General features: G+C 48.4%; 1 protein-coding gene across 1 annotated transcript; it reads left to right on the top strand.

Annotated features, from left to right (window-relative positions):
- The first annotated feature begins 10,539 nt into the window (after positions 1-10,539).
- LOC136467684 (mitochondrial metalloendopeptidase OMA1-like) lies at positions 10,540-14,535 on the top strand. The gene is given in 4 exon segments (XM_066466449.1): positions 10,540-11,583; positions 11,585-11,620; positions 11,704-11,855; positions 13,911-14,535. Coding segments are annotated over 4 exon segments (1,341 nt in total). The 5' UTR covers positions 10,540-10,680; the 3' UTR covers positions 14,161-14,535.
- The last annotated feature ends 719 nt before the right edge of the window (positions 14,536-15,254 follow it).

Here is a 15,254-nt window from a genome sequence, read left to right on the forward strand (position 1 = left end):
TGGGCCCTTCCTTTCTCTCTTCCTCTCTCTCTACCGCTCCTGAGGTAGGGCGCCGCCAGCGCTGTCGCACCACTGTGCCTACTGCCGCACATAGCCCCGGCCATCCGCAACCCTAGCTCGTGCCCGCACCCACGCCAGCCTCGTCGTGCTGGCTACCCATGGCCCTAGCCTGCTCATGCCACCTCGCCGTGCAGAGTGCCAGCCCTCTCACGCCTACGCTAACCCCCGCCATGCCGATCGTGTGCTACCCCTCCCAGCCTACGCCGCCTTGTCTGTCCCGGCTCGCCGCATCCATCGTGCCCATATGCATTCCCACCCGCGACCCTAGCCACGACACGACCCCTGCTACCAGTGCGCCATGACCTCACCATCGATCCCATCCTCCGCGTCCCCATCCTACTTCGGTCCCAGCGTCTACGTCCGCATCGCATCGTTGCATTGACTTGGACAAGTAAAATTTTTGAATATGCAATGTAGGTACTTAGTTAGCTTGAATTGTAGTGCTACTTTGATTATTTAGTATTTTCTAGTAAATTTGATGATATACATAGTTGATTTAGTTAGTGAGATAGATATAGTTAGATAGCTAGTGACATAGGTACATAGATATAGTTATTAGATAGCTAGTTGATTTAGTTAGTTAGATAAATATAGTTAGATAGCTAGTGACATAGTTATTTTGGGTGTAGTTGGTTAGTATCTATTAGAGAGGTACTATATAGCAACTACTTTGGACTAAACGAACTATTTTTTAATTTTTGTTTGAACTACTAGATGGACAACCTAGTGAGCATATATCATGGAGACACCGTGGAAAGAGATCGCTATGGATATGTTGAGTTTGGTGAGATGCAAAACGTGCCTGTGTTATTCAATAAGAAGCCTTCATTTAGTGAGTTGGTTGCAAGGGCTTGGGAGGAGCTACATTGCTATGGAGCTGATGATGATGATGGCATCATAGTGGAGGGTGTACTTCACCTAGGTTCCCCTCCCAACATCCTAAGGAAGATGATCCCAATTGGGTGTGCAGACTAGTGGGAGAACTATATGAGATCGGCTATGAAGTACTAGTTCCAAAGTTTGGACATGGTTGTGAGTCGGGTGTTAGTTGATCCCATCTCTCATGGGTTTCCCCATCAATGGGTTAGTAGGCACACTTCGACCCTCCCATCTCAGAACCTGATATGCATGTGGAGGTTGCACCTATGGTTCCTGATGCTCAATCTACCCCCAATGAGCTAGTTGGAGATGCTTGTTAGACTCATGATGTTGTGGCAGATCCTCCTCATGAGATCCCTTTGACATAGAATCATCCGAGTAAGTGTCTTATCTGCATGGTTATTGGGATCTTACCCCCTTCCTTACATCCATTTTTTCATTCTTTCCTCATTTTTCTACTTATGTTATAGGAGACATTCCTAACAATGTGGATGTGCCCACTGTTGCTGCGCAAGTGCACTGTGGAGATGGATTTCGTGGCTCCAATAGTGTTGAAATTATGAATGATTTGAAGCCATATGAGATGGCAAGGGTTCTTGATTCTGATGATGATTGTCCTATTGGAGAGCTGACAGAGAGTGATATTGAGATGTTGAGGCATATCTTTTCTGGCTGTCGTGATCCAAGAGTTCATGAGTTTAGTGATCTTGCTCATTCCGATCAGGCGAGGCGGCGGTGTCGACGGTGGTGAAGAAAACCGGGTAGGTTCCTTCCCTTCTCTATACATTCCCTTCTAGGGTTAAGGTTAGGGTTTTGGGTTGGGGTTCAATCTAGTTTGAATCAAATCACCTCCTTCTAAAATTCTCGTTCTGATCTACCCCAAAGGCTAGATCTATGCCGAGTAAGGCTCCAATACCATTGATAGAGTAACAGGATCAACAAGCAATAGATCTAGCGGGTCTAACTAACATTTGGGATATGGTGAAACCCTAGGATATGAACTAGTGCTAGGAAACATAGAGAGAGGGATGTTGTTCAGCAAACCATCGATCGTTTTTGAGGAAGACGAGCTGGCCATCGCGCCAGTGTCGGTGATGCAGTGGACGCGCGGTCGCAGGGCAGCGGTGTAGAGGCGATGGTGGCGGCTTCCCTTCATAGGCTACACCCCCTCTCTAGATCAGCTTTGGGTTTGTAGGTGAGGAGTCTGGTGGCTCAGGTGAACCTTATGCCTTGTGCCCTGGCCCCCACCTCTCTTTTTATGGCGTTGTGTGATGGGGGCCCACCAACCATAGCTAGAGTTGGGCGCCCCAACGAGCGGCGTGCGTGCGTGGACAGGCGGCGTTGCACCATAGTGCGCCACCAATGGGGCTAGCCCCACCATGTCGCCATACAGTGGTCGATGTCCACCATCACTGCGCTTTCAACTAGAGTAGGAGGCTCGGAGCCATGTTCCCGGTCACGAGCAACAACTCGTCCGAATTTTTTGTTTTTAGCCCTTTTTTGAATTTTTTTCACAAATATGCCCTGGAGGTATGCTTTCAAAATCTGGACCCTTAGCTCGGTGCCATCGTTGGTGGTGCTAAGCTTACATGTCTCGGTGCCATAGATTTTGGCGCCTAGGTCTTGGGCTCGGCGTAGACGTGGCGGTGACTTGGCAGGCACCTTGGCGCCGAGCTTGGCATCGTAGATATTGGCGTCGAGCTTGGCACCATGGTTATTGGTGCCAAGCTTTGTCTTACATATGGGCCCTTCCTTTCTCTCTTCCTCTCTCTCTACCGCTCCCAAGGTAGGGCACCGCCAGCGCTGTCGCACCGCTGTGCCTACTACCGCACGTAGCCCCGGCCATCCGCAACCCTAGCTTGTGCCCACGCCCACGCCAGCCTCGTCGTGCTGGCTACCCATGGCCCTAGCCTGCTCATGCCACCTCGCCGTAAGGAGTGCCAGCCCTCTCACGCCTACGCTAACCCCCGCCGTGCCGATCACATGCTGCCCCTCCTAGCCTGCGCCGCCTTGTCTGTCCCGGCTCACCGCATTCGTCGTGCCCATATGCGTTCCCACCCGCGACCCTAGCCACGACACGACCCCTACTGCCAGTGCGCCATGACCTCACCATCGATCCCATCCTCCGCGTCCCCATCCTGCTCCGGTCCCAGCGTCTGCGTCCGCATCGCATCGTTGCATTGACTTGGACAAGTAAAATTTTTGAATATGCAATGTAGGTACTTAGTTAGCTTGAATTGTAGTACTACTTTGATTATTTAGTATTTTCTAGTAAATTTGATGATATACATAGTTGATTTAGTTAGTGAGATAGATATAGTTAGATAGCTAGTGACATAGGTACATAGATATAGTTATTAGATAGCTAGTTGATTTAGTTAGTTAGATAAATATAGTTAGATAGCTAGTGACATAGTTATTTTGGGTGTAGTTGGTTAGTATCTATTAGAGAGGTACTATATAGCAACTACTTTGGACTAAACGAACTATTTTTTTAATTTTTGTTTGAACTACTAGATGGACAACCTAGTGAGCATATATCATGGAGGCACCGTGGAAAGAGATCGCTATGGATATGTTGAGTTTGGTGAGATGCAAAACGTGCCTGTGTTATTCAATAAGAAGCCTTCATTTAGTGAGTTGGTTGCAAGGGCTTGGGAGGAGCTACATTGCTATGGAGCTGATGATGATGATGGCATCACAGTGGAGGGTGTACTTCACCTAGGTTCCCCTCCCAACATCCTAAGGAAGATGATCCCAATTGGGTGTGCAGACTAGTGGGAGAACTATATGAGATCGGCTATGAAGTACTAGTTCCAAAGTTTGGACATGGTTGTGAGTCGGGTGTTAGTTGATCCTATCTCTCATGGGTTTCCCCACCAATGGGTCAGCAGGCACACTTTGACCCTCCCGTCTCAGAACCTGATATGCATGTGGAGGTTGCACCTATGGTTCCTGATGCTCAATCTACCCCCAATGAGCTAGTTGGAGATGCTTGTCAGACTCATGATGTTGTGGCAGATCCTCCTCATGAGATCCCTTTGACATAGAATCATCCGAGTAAGTGTCTTATCTGCATGGTTATTGGGATCTTACCCCCTTCCTTACATCCATTTTTTCATTCTTTCCTCATTTTTCTACTTATGTTATAGGAGACATTCCTAACAATGCGGATGTGCCCACTATTGCTGCGCAAGTGCACTATGGAGATGGATTTCATGGCTCTAATAGTGTTGAAATTATGAATGATTTGAAGCCATATGAGATGGCAAGGATTCTTGATTCTGATGATGATTATCCTATTGGAGAGCTGACAGAGAGTGATATTGAGATGTTGAGGCATATCTTTTCTGGCTGTTGTGATCCAAGAGTTCATGAGTTTAGTGATCTTGCTCATTTTGATTAGGCGTGTGCAGAAGGATGTGATAATGAGCTCCTAGAAGCTCTTAAGGCTAGCCCTAACATGGTAATTGAGACGGGCAGGGTATTCAAGGACCTCCCTACATTGAAGAGGTGGTTGCAGGCGTTTGTAGTGATACGAAAGAGATGTTACAAGGTTTTGCATTCATATGCGGAACGCCATTACACAGTTGTGTGTGATAAGGGATGCTGCCCATGGAGGGTTTGTGCAGGGAAGCAAAAAGGTCACCGAAAAGTGGAAGATCACAAAAGTTGTCGGGCCACACAATTGTGCTGACCATGTGCTGACACTAAAGCATAGGCAGTTGACATCTACCCTCATTGCTAAGTGGTTGATGGGAATATTGCAGTGAGAACCCAACATGACGGTTAAGACAATTATCAAGACCGTTGAGGCGTTGTATGGAGGTTATGTAATAACTTATGGTAAAGCTTGGGGGTCTGAGCAACGAGCGTGGAAGATGATATATGGGGACTGGGAGGGTGGGTATGAGCAGCTGCTAGTACTTTTCAATGCTATCAAAGTGGTGAATCCAGGCATGCATTATGAGTACATCCTAAAACCAAATGCATGGAAGGATGGGAGGCAGATATTCTTCCATGCTTTCTAGTACTTCCCTCAGTGTGTCGATGCCTTTAGGTACTGTCGTCCCATCTTCTCCATTGATGGTACATTCTTGATTAGCAAATACCAGGGCACACTTCTTATAGCAATATCTTATGACACGAACAATAAGTTGGTTCCTTTGGCATTTGCTTTGGTTGAGAAGGAGAACAATGACAATTAGGGATGGTTCTTTAGGCTAGTCTGGATATATATGGTTGGGCCTGGTAGGGAGGTTGGTGTCATATCTGATAGGCACGAGGGCATACTTAATACCGTGCGAGAGCAGATAGAGGGGTATGCACCTTTGCACCATCGTTGGTGTACTCAGCACCTTACCGAGAATCTAGTCTGGAAGGATGGTGTGAACGATAACTTTGATCTGATCTAGGAGGCTGCTCGACAGCTTGAGGACAAGTACTTTCAAAAAAAGTTGGAGTAGGTCATAACCGCATCAAATGCAGAAGGTAGATAATGACTCACAGGTTTGATGAGAGATTTGGAGAAATAGACAAGAACTCACGACGCCGGTGGATGGAGGTACGAGTTTTAGTGCAACAACATGGCAGAGTCATTCAATAAGTTGCTATTGGGGATACGTGGTATGCCCGTGAATGCAATTGTTCAATTCACCTTCTACAAGCTTGTTGCCGCCAGCGTTGGGGATGGCCCGCGCGACCGTAGGGTAGGGCGAGGCGCTCGTGGCAGGGAGTTCGGTCCTAGCCTTTGTGACGACGTCCGAGAGTTTGGTCCTGGCCTTTGCGATGGCGAGTAGGGGACTGAGTAGGAAGGCGCGAGGGTGGTGGTGAAGGAACAGGGGAGGTGCGTGGACGGCAGAGGTGAAGGAACGAGCGGCGGCAAGCTCGGCCTGGCCTCTCCCACGCTGGGGCTCAACCTCTCCGCCATCTCCAATGGAGTCCGACTACGGCGACGGCGAGGCGGAGCACAGTGGTGGCGACAGTGGCCATGCGCGTGCGGCCTTGCCTGCTGTGGTGGCGCTTCCTCGTGTAGGGCCGCCGCGTGGACCTGGCCTCGGACCTCATGCGCGCCTCGTGCCCTCGGGCTCGACGAGATGTCCGAATTTTTTGTTTTTAGCCCTTTTTTGAATTTTTTTCACAAATATGCCCCTGGAGGTTTGTTTTTGAAATCTGGACCCTTAGCTTGGCGCCATCGTTGGTGGCGCCGAGCTTACACGTCTCGGCGCCATAGATTTTGGTGCCTAGGTTTTGGGCTCGGCGCAGACATGGCGGTGACTTGGCGGGCACCTTGGCGTTGTACATCTTGGCACCGAGCTTGGCGCCGTGGTTATTGGCGTCATGGTTATTGACGCCGAGAACGGCGCCAAGATCTATGGCGCCGATGTGGTGTTTTAACCCGGCGCCCAACAATCCTGCCCGAGCCTTCTTCCTCTTCTTTCTCCTCCCTCTCGGTTTTTTCTCTCCCCACTTTGCCCTATCTCACAAATCGGCATATTGGACCTTAGAAACTTTGATTTGATCCATAGATCTTCGAGAGCAAGGTATCCTCGCTCCCTCCTAGTTTTTTAAATCGATTCAATATATATTAGTCGGATTTTCAACTTAAGAATCGTCATTACTTAGGGTTTCATGCAATTTTAATATTTATATTATACAACCGTTGGATGCCAAGGAGTGGAAAAGCTACCAAACCAAGGTAACCTCAGCGCACATTGTTATGATATGGGTTAATTGCTTTCGGTTCTTAGAACGAAAATAGCTAAATTATAGTTATGGTCGAATGACCGAAAATGCCTTCGACCCATTGCCTCTGCCTAGTGGTGTTCTAGTGCCCATGTGCTTTTGCGGCTATCCTTGCAAGGTAGCCAAGTCCAATGAAGAGGACATGTATAGATAGAGATATTGAATAGTGTTCTAATTTTGCGTTTGAGCCTATACTTCGTCAGCGCCACATTAACAAGATGGTGAGGAATTGATGTTTGTGTCATATAACATCTTGTATGATTTTTTTTGTTTTGTAATAATTGCATTTTTTGCAGACCCCTCCACCGCTCTGTGATTTTGAGCAGTGGATCGACACTGAGATTAAGCCTGAAGATAAGGAATGGATGTAGAAACTGTTGCGGTGGGAGGCAGAGGACAAGGAGAATGATGGAGAAGAGACGCGGAGAGGAGGCTGCAAAAAAGGAGCACAAGGAAGAGGAGGAAAGGAGGTGTGTTGCTGCGTACAGGGAGGATAGGGAGAAGAAGCTTAGCGTGCACGCCGAGCAAAAGCAGCGATGGAGGATAATCCTGATGCCCTGAGGAAGGGAAGGTGGCCTCGTTACACTCAGTAATCTCCATTACTTGCTAGTTCTATAGTTTATTCATGAACAATGTTGTCTACTGTTGGACTTTTTATTGTGTTGTCATGTAATGCACTTTAAGTATGGGCATGCTTAGGTCATGTACTGCGTTATTTAGTTTGTCGGCACGTACTTCTAGTATTATTGTGTTGTTTAATGTGTCATAATATTGGACTTTTTATTATGTAGTTGTTTTCATTATTTATCGTCATAATATTCAGTTTACTATTTCGGATGTAGTGAAATGTGATCACGTGCCGCAAACAAAATCTAACGAAGTAGGACATTATATAATTCAACACTTATCTGTTAATAGTCGCACCTCACAAATATGAAATAATGAAAACAACCAATAGTCGCACCTCACTAATCTGCCAATGGCAAGTGCGTGAATTGTGCCCCAGTCTACCGCACTTGCCGCACTCATAATGCTCGGGGTCAGTAAGAAATGGGGTTCCTCTCCTACGCCTCGTTCTTCTGGGTATCTGATTCATAACCATCATGTGCCTCTTCCTCTTCTTTAATCCACGCTTATTCTAATAGTAAGCTAGATCCACAATGTACTTTGGCCCATCATATGGAGGCCACTCTCTAGGGTCCCAGAAAGGCACGAAGCGGGGGTTCCATGTGTGCACAAGCGTGTCGACACTGAACTCGTGAGGTATCCAGCCCTCGATATTAAAGTTGCGATGCCTAGCTACTACCACCAAATGAGAACATAGAAAGTGATACTGCCTTGGTTTACCACAAGTGCATGTGAAATCTTGGAGGATTACTACATGCATCCTCGACTCTCCGACCTCGTCGTCGGACGTTGTACTACCCCTATGCTCGACCTGATAAGTCCCTGTGGCATGGTCAAAACATGTAACCTCATGTGTGCCAGCCCTTTTATTTGCCTTCTCTAGGTGAGCCTTTGGTTTCGAAGCTCATATCTCTCCATCACTCCGCAACTTTAATGCATGGGTGTGTCTATCGTTGAACGCGCGCCGCCGTGTGCTCCAACCCCTGTACTCGCACCGTGGGCTGATGCTCGATGCCGGCGATCAATGTCACGACGGGGAACGTGCTGGTGACGCTGACCCTAGCCGTGTCCGACCTCGCCGCCCCGGCCCCGCTGCAGCACGGCGTGGACGAGTCCTACATCTGGAGAACCTCCCCATGGGCTCTACCACGGTGACTGCGGCTACCGCGTGGGGCGCCATGCGCGGGCTGGGGACGTTCTCGCATCTGGCTTGGCGGGCCGACAGCCAGAGCCGGGGCTGGGACCTGCTGGTGGTGGCCGTCGGCGTCGTGTTCACCATGACCCGCGGCGTCCGCATCGTGCCGGAGATAGACTCGCCAGGTATGCCGTCGTACGACGGAGATAGGCTCCATTTGTCCTCGCCGGTTAACTTGCACGGCGACGAGGACGAGCTGCTCGAACGGGAGCGGTGGCCCGACTTGGGGCAGCGGGCGGCGGGCGGTGAACCATGTGGCAGAGGGCGGCACGACCTGGACGCGCGTGCGAGAGGGAGAGAGATAGCGCGAGCCGGGGGGGGGGGGGGCTAAGCGGAGAGACTTCGCGTGCGGGACCTAGGCGGCCGGTCAAAGGATAAGGGATTGATCTTGTAAAAAAGATAAGGGATTGGGAGTGAGAGAGTATTTTGGACGTTTTTCCTGGTCGAGCTCACATGTAGCCCTGTTTGGAACACAGATAATATTTTTCTATTCCAGCGTTTTTCTCCTGTAAAAATGAACATTCGACACCTTTGTACATCTAAAAGAGTTGTGAAGCAGCTCACGAATACATTTAAATAACACACCACCTAGTGCCAGATCTCTCGACATCGATGTGATCGCCTCCCGCAACTGACTTGAACCAGTCTCCAGTTCAATCCTTGAAATACCATGCCTCTCTGCCGATTCCAAAGCAAATAAACATGCTACTGTTTCCGTCGCCAATGCATCCAAAGCTGGAGAAATATTTGCAGCTGCTGCTAACACCGGCTCCCCTTGATGATTGTGGATGATAAAGCCACAGGCACCAGTGTTACACTCCTCCGAACGCTCCATCAATATTGATCTTCAGCATGTCCGGCTTCGGTGGTGTCCATACATTGTGAAACCTGACCAAATTAACCGGTGGTGGGTTGTTGCTCTGAATGTCACTGAGCATCGAGTAAACGGCACATACCACATCAGAGCATGTCAGGGTGGATTCACCAGCGTTGTCTTTGTTACGAGCATCCCATAATTTCCATAGCAGCACCACAGTCCGTAGGCATTGCTCCGACTTGAGACCCAGAATAGCAGCAACGAATTGTTCAGATGACTGAATGTCCAACAGCATATCTCTAACACTTTCCAGCTGCAGCTCTTTCCAGCAATGCCGAGCCCTCTTGCATTTCAGGAAACAGTGAGTCCCCATCCTCATCAAAGCGTTTACAGACCGGACAAGCCGTATCCAGTTTTATATTGCGCCGCTTAATATTGAGCTTCATAGCAAGACTATTATGTAACATGCTGATTATTGTAACATGTTGGTCCTAAATAGCCCAAGATTATTGTAACATGCTGATTATATTATACTAACATGCTGATTATTATAAACGAACATGGACCCCTTCCCATTGCGAAAGTGTGTTGCTGCAAGCCACGCACCGGCCATGCGTCGCGATGCTCTATCAGGTGTTGAGCCTGATTCCAGAATCCAGATGACTGGCCTTGTTCGCTTCACTGAACAGCACTGTTCGCTGATTTATTGTGAGCCAGGCTGATAAGTTGCACGAGGATATAATAAACTTAGCTTCCATCATCTTACAAGCGTCGTTCCTAGTGAGTTCAGCAGATTTGTCTCGATAACAGAGATGAACCAAAGATCCGCATGGGTTTAAAAGCATGCTCACCAAAGCAATGGATCATGAGTCAGTCCAACTGAGCACTGATGCTAATTGATTCATTTAAAAAGAAAATGATTCATTTCCTTCATCACCTATATGTCGTATATGGGCCTATGAAACTGGGGGCACGCGAAGACGGGTCCCGACCAGTTTCTCATCGTGCAAGCCCAAGCCCAATATAAGGACACATATATGTCATATATGGGCCTACAAAACCGGGGGGCACGCGAAGACGGGCTTTGCAAAATTTGTCAGGGGTTCTGCAGCCTGTTGATTGGCTGATTCGTATCATACAGTTTGTGCGGCTGAAAATGAACCACAGGCAAACGAAAAGGCTGCCAGAGACTGCCCCAGGCGACGCGACTCGCGTTTCTCAAAAAAAAGGCGACACGACTCGCTCGCCATCTGGCAGCTTCTTCGAAATCTGAAATGCCAGTTCCAGCCCTCCCATAGCGATCAAACGCCGTTCCGGAAAAATCCCCTCAAAAACAAGGGGAAAAATAACACACAACATGAACTGCTTGAAGAACTCGCGCTCCATCCTCTCGCGACTCCTCCGCCACAGGTCCCACGTAGCCGCGGCGCCGACGCCGACGCCGGCGCCGGTGCCGGCTGCGCAGTCACCGGCCTCGCGGTACTACTACGCCTCCCGCGTCCTCCGCAACAAGCCAGCCGTCTCCCGACCGGCTCCGCCGCCGCAGTTGCCGAGACCTAGGCACTACTACACATCCCCGCGGCGGCAGGAGGTCATCCACTTCGACCGCCGCCGCGGCGGGTCCCGGTGGTACCACGACCAGCGGAAGCTCACGGCGGCGGTCCTCATCACCGGCGGCGGGGCGGTCGCGTTCTACTTCGGCCATTTGGAGACCGTGCCCTACACCAACCGCTCCCACCTCGTCGTCCTCTCGCCGAGGCTCGAGCGCCAGCTCGGCGAGACCCAGTTCACTGAGCTCAAGAAGGAGTTCGGCCCCAAGATCCTGCCCCCGCTCCACCCCGACAGCATCCGCGTCCGCCTCATCGCCTCGGAGATCGTCCGCGCCGTCCACCGTGGCCTCTCCGGCCACCAGCGCCACGCCGCCGCCTACGGAGAGGACGCCTCGTATGGGTATGGCGGCATCGCCGACGACCTCGCCATCAAGAACCGCGACGCCGACGCTACTGCAGCGATGTTTGGTGCTTCCCCGGACAAGAACGCGAGCGCGGCCGTGGCCGCTCAGCGAGACGACGAGGTTCTGGATGACAGGTGGGTGACCGAGAGCCGGAGCCGTGGTAAGGCACGCGGGGCGCAGCCGCAGACGGGTCACCTGGACGGGCTTAATTGGGAGGTGATCGTTGTCAAAGATGACATCGTCAATGCATTTTGCCTGCCCGGTGGCAAGATTGTAGTCTTCACTGGATTGCTTAACAAATTCAAGGGCCGATGCTGAGGTTGCCACTGTGCTTGGGCATGAGGTGCGGTCCTTCGTCTGCAGGTTAATGTGTGGATTTGGGTGATTGCAGAGGATTGGAACTAACTTTGTGGCCATTTTTTGTAGGTTGGGCATGCTATTGCAAGGCATGCTGCTGAGCAGATCACTAAGAACCTCTGGGTGGCAATCCTGCAGATTGTCATCCTGCAGTTTATCTACATGCCAGACTTGATAAATATGGTGTCAACACTCCTCCTCAGGCTACCCTTCTCACGAAGGTATGGCTTCTGCATTTCATGTTGCTCGTTGATGCATTCTGGATGTGATAAGCTTCATGTGTTACGAAATGAGGCACACCTAATATTCAAAATAAAAGCAAGTAAATGCAAAATGGAGCTTTATAAGTAGACCTCAATGTTGCTATGTGCCATGCATTGGATCAGCTTCCTTGAAGTAGACACACAACAAACTAGCAGGGCCATCTTAATACGTCAGCTCATTGTATGGTTGTATCACAGGTCGATGAACATATAGGCAAAGGTATCAAAACTTAACAGGTCCTCTTATTGTTACTGACACCAGTTGTGTAGGTGCATTAGACATGACAGCTTCTTTGAACTTTGAAGATGTCTGTAAATTGCAATTCATGTTTTTTAGGTTATTCTGCCCTTTTATGGATAGGCAGTGGACATAACAAATTAAGTTAGTCAGATGATTTTTCCAGGATCCAGCACATACTACATACATTTCCATAAACTGTCACTCTTGATATTATTATGACTCCTTGTGATTGGCACTATTAGAAATGAGGTCTTCAACTGCTAGTTATTGCCTCAATAGGCCAACAGGGACATTGGAGAGAGACCCGCGTCTAAGTTTCACACTTTTGTTCTCTTGGCATTGTTTTTTTCACACAAATCTTCAAACGAGTTTCTTCCCTTTTTGCTTTGGGAGATCCAATAAGCTTGGAAGTAGCATATAGAACTGTGCTTGTCAGCCTATCTTTTCATGGCTTTGCTTCCAATCTGACAAAACCGCTTAGTAATGATAACCTTTTAGCTCAACCACTCGAGCTTCAACACGTAGGCATTTATAATCGAAGTATGCTGTTTGAATTTCCTGACAAATTTTCTTGTTGCTGGACACTTCAGAAATTTTAAGTATGCGAAAATTGACCATTTGAAAGATGCACTAGTCTATAGTGATAATTGAGATGCATGGCTTTTACTTTGATGGTAATATGTCTCCATGTTTACTTAAGGTAAGATCAGTCCCCCATGGTGGATTCCTTTGTTCCAGCCTATTCCCGAAGTAGGATAGTTTCATTGTGTTGTGTTATTGGTAGTATCGCTCTCAAAGCTAGGAAGGAAAGGCATGGTCGTCGGCAGGGGTTCTTTTGCAGGCGCGAGTGTTCTCCTATGGGCAGCAGCATAGTGTGTGTGTGGAGTGAGTTTGAGTTTTTGTGTTGTATGGGCACTTGTCCCTTTTTCATCTTCTTAATATAATGATGTGCAGCTCTCCTGCGTCTTTGAGGGAAAAAAAAAGCTAGGAAGGAAAGGTAAGGTCAGTGCAAGCTTATTTACCAAGATCCTAGCAAGGGGAGTGAGCAGAGTACTTTACGTGACTAGTGTCTTACCAGGAATGCAGGAACTCGCATAAGAGCTAGTCATATAGTCCTTGAAACATTATTACTTTAATCAGTAGGACTGTTAGCAAGGAGTTTGAAGCTTTAATACTTCTGTTTTAGCCAGGATTGAAGTTGGTCCAGACATGCCAAGTAGAGAGGTTAGGTCTTCTCTTCTCATACTGACATGCCAAGTGCATAATGTTATGCCTTTGAGGCTTGGACAGTGGTGAATTGGAATCTTATGTGAGGAGGCTCAGCATATAAATGCTAATAGAGTTTGACCTCTCCATCCTCTAGTAAGATGGGAAAGACATTTGCAGAAGTAAACTTTAAATGCCAATTTGTTCAACTTCATTGTGTGGCCAATTACTTTTGTTAGTTTTGGTTGCCTTTGCGTCTGTTACATAGTTTGGCTACCTAAATGCAGCTGAAATGTTGCATCAAGTGAGAAGTATTGAAATAATGCTTCTTCATTGCTAGTATTGGTTAGTTAGCCGCCTCACACCTTTCCCATACGACTTGTTTGAATGATCCTGTCTGTCCATCTTCAGTAGAAGTCTTGTTCACTTCTGCCATTCAGAAATAACTGGCTGCTCAGGAGGTTGACTAAGTACTATTACAAGAATCAATTTTGACTTTGTGTGCCATTCATTTATCTACCTTGTTGCCTGCTGGAAGCTCTTCTGACATTGTTATGTCCCTGCAGAATGGAGATAGAGGCTGACCACATTGGGCTCCTGCTGCTCGCTGCTGCTGGCTACGATCCACGTGTTGCCCCTTCGGTTTATGAGAAACTAGGAAAGATCGGAGGAGATTCAGCATTGAATAACTACCTCTCAACTCATCCGTCCAGCAAGAAGAGAGCGCAGCTTCTGTCACGAGCCAGTGTCATGAACGAGGCCCTGGAACTGTACAGGGAGGTTAGTGCCGGCCAAGGCACTGAAGGTTTCCTCTAGATTCTGGGACTTACTCCTCTGCTTGTTTCAAACGCCTCACGAAAAGGTTGGTCTTCTTGGCGGCACTAGTGACGGCCTGTGCCATCGGCGTTGAGTGGTTCAGATGCCTGGAAGATTAAACTGTACTTTTGCTCCTCGTTATTTCCAGTCGTTCTGATGCCGAACTCTTCGTTCCCCAAGCAGAAGCGTAGCTGCTTTTCATTTGTGATTAGGAAAAAGAAATAAAGCAGTCCATATTGTTAATAATTGTTGGTTGACAGCAGCTTCTGTTTCCAGTGTGGTTTTAGTCCATTAATGCTGATGGCTCAACCGGGAAATGATTGATTTTCGTCAAAAGATCATCAGACATCGTTCTCTTGGTTTCGTCTTGTGCCTACTCCGTATGTACTTGTGTCTTTGTCTCCGTCCATAAATGAATTCTTGCGTATTATTTCCTACGCAAATACGACATCTAGTCAGGATTTCAAATCTGCACCTTCATTCGGCAGTAGTACATGACAAACAAGATATCTCAGCTTTCTTTCTTTTTTTGATCGGTGATATCTCAGCTTTCTTGGCGATGCCACACACGGCCAGCAGACAAGCTTTGCTTCCATCAGCAGCAACCGCATCTTGTAGAGTTGAATCGCGCAACCAGGTAGGTTGGTACCGGTAGCGTTAAGAGTGATTAGGCTGCATCCTGTTTCTGTCGCTTCCGCCAGATTTTTCTCTCATCGGAGACGCAGATGGATGCGATGCCATATACTCCGATTGCGTTCCTCGGAAACAGGGTAGTTTATAGGAAGATTATCGCTAACCCAGGGCTGCACCTAGTACAAGGCAGTGAACCGTGATTAGCTTTTCGCGTCACGAAGTGGTGCTTGCTGATTTGTTTCTTTCTCTCCGTGGATCCATGGCGACCGATCATGCCGGCCAATCAGCCTTTACGGCATGGCCTTAACCGTGCCATTGGGTCACTAGACGAAGGCCATGTTTATTTACTGAACTAAAGTTTAGTTACTTTTTAGTTACTCCTTAGACTAAGGCCTTCCCCGACGCGACACCGACCCAAGCTCCACGTCTGCAGAGGCGCCGAATGCCTCGACTGGCAAAAA

This window comes from Miscanthus floridulus, chromosome 7 (assembly GCF_019320115.1).
Source record: "Miscanthus floridulus cultivar M001 chromosome 7, ASM1932011v1, whole genome shotgun sequence".
Lineage (NCBI taxonomy): Eukaryota > Viridiplantae > Streptophyta > Magnoliopsida > Poales > Poaceae > Miscanthus > Miscanthus floridulus.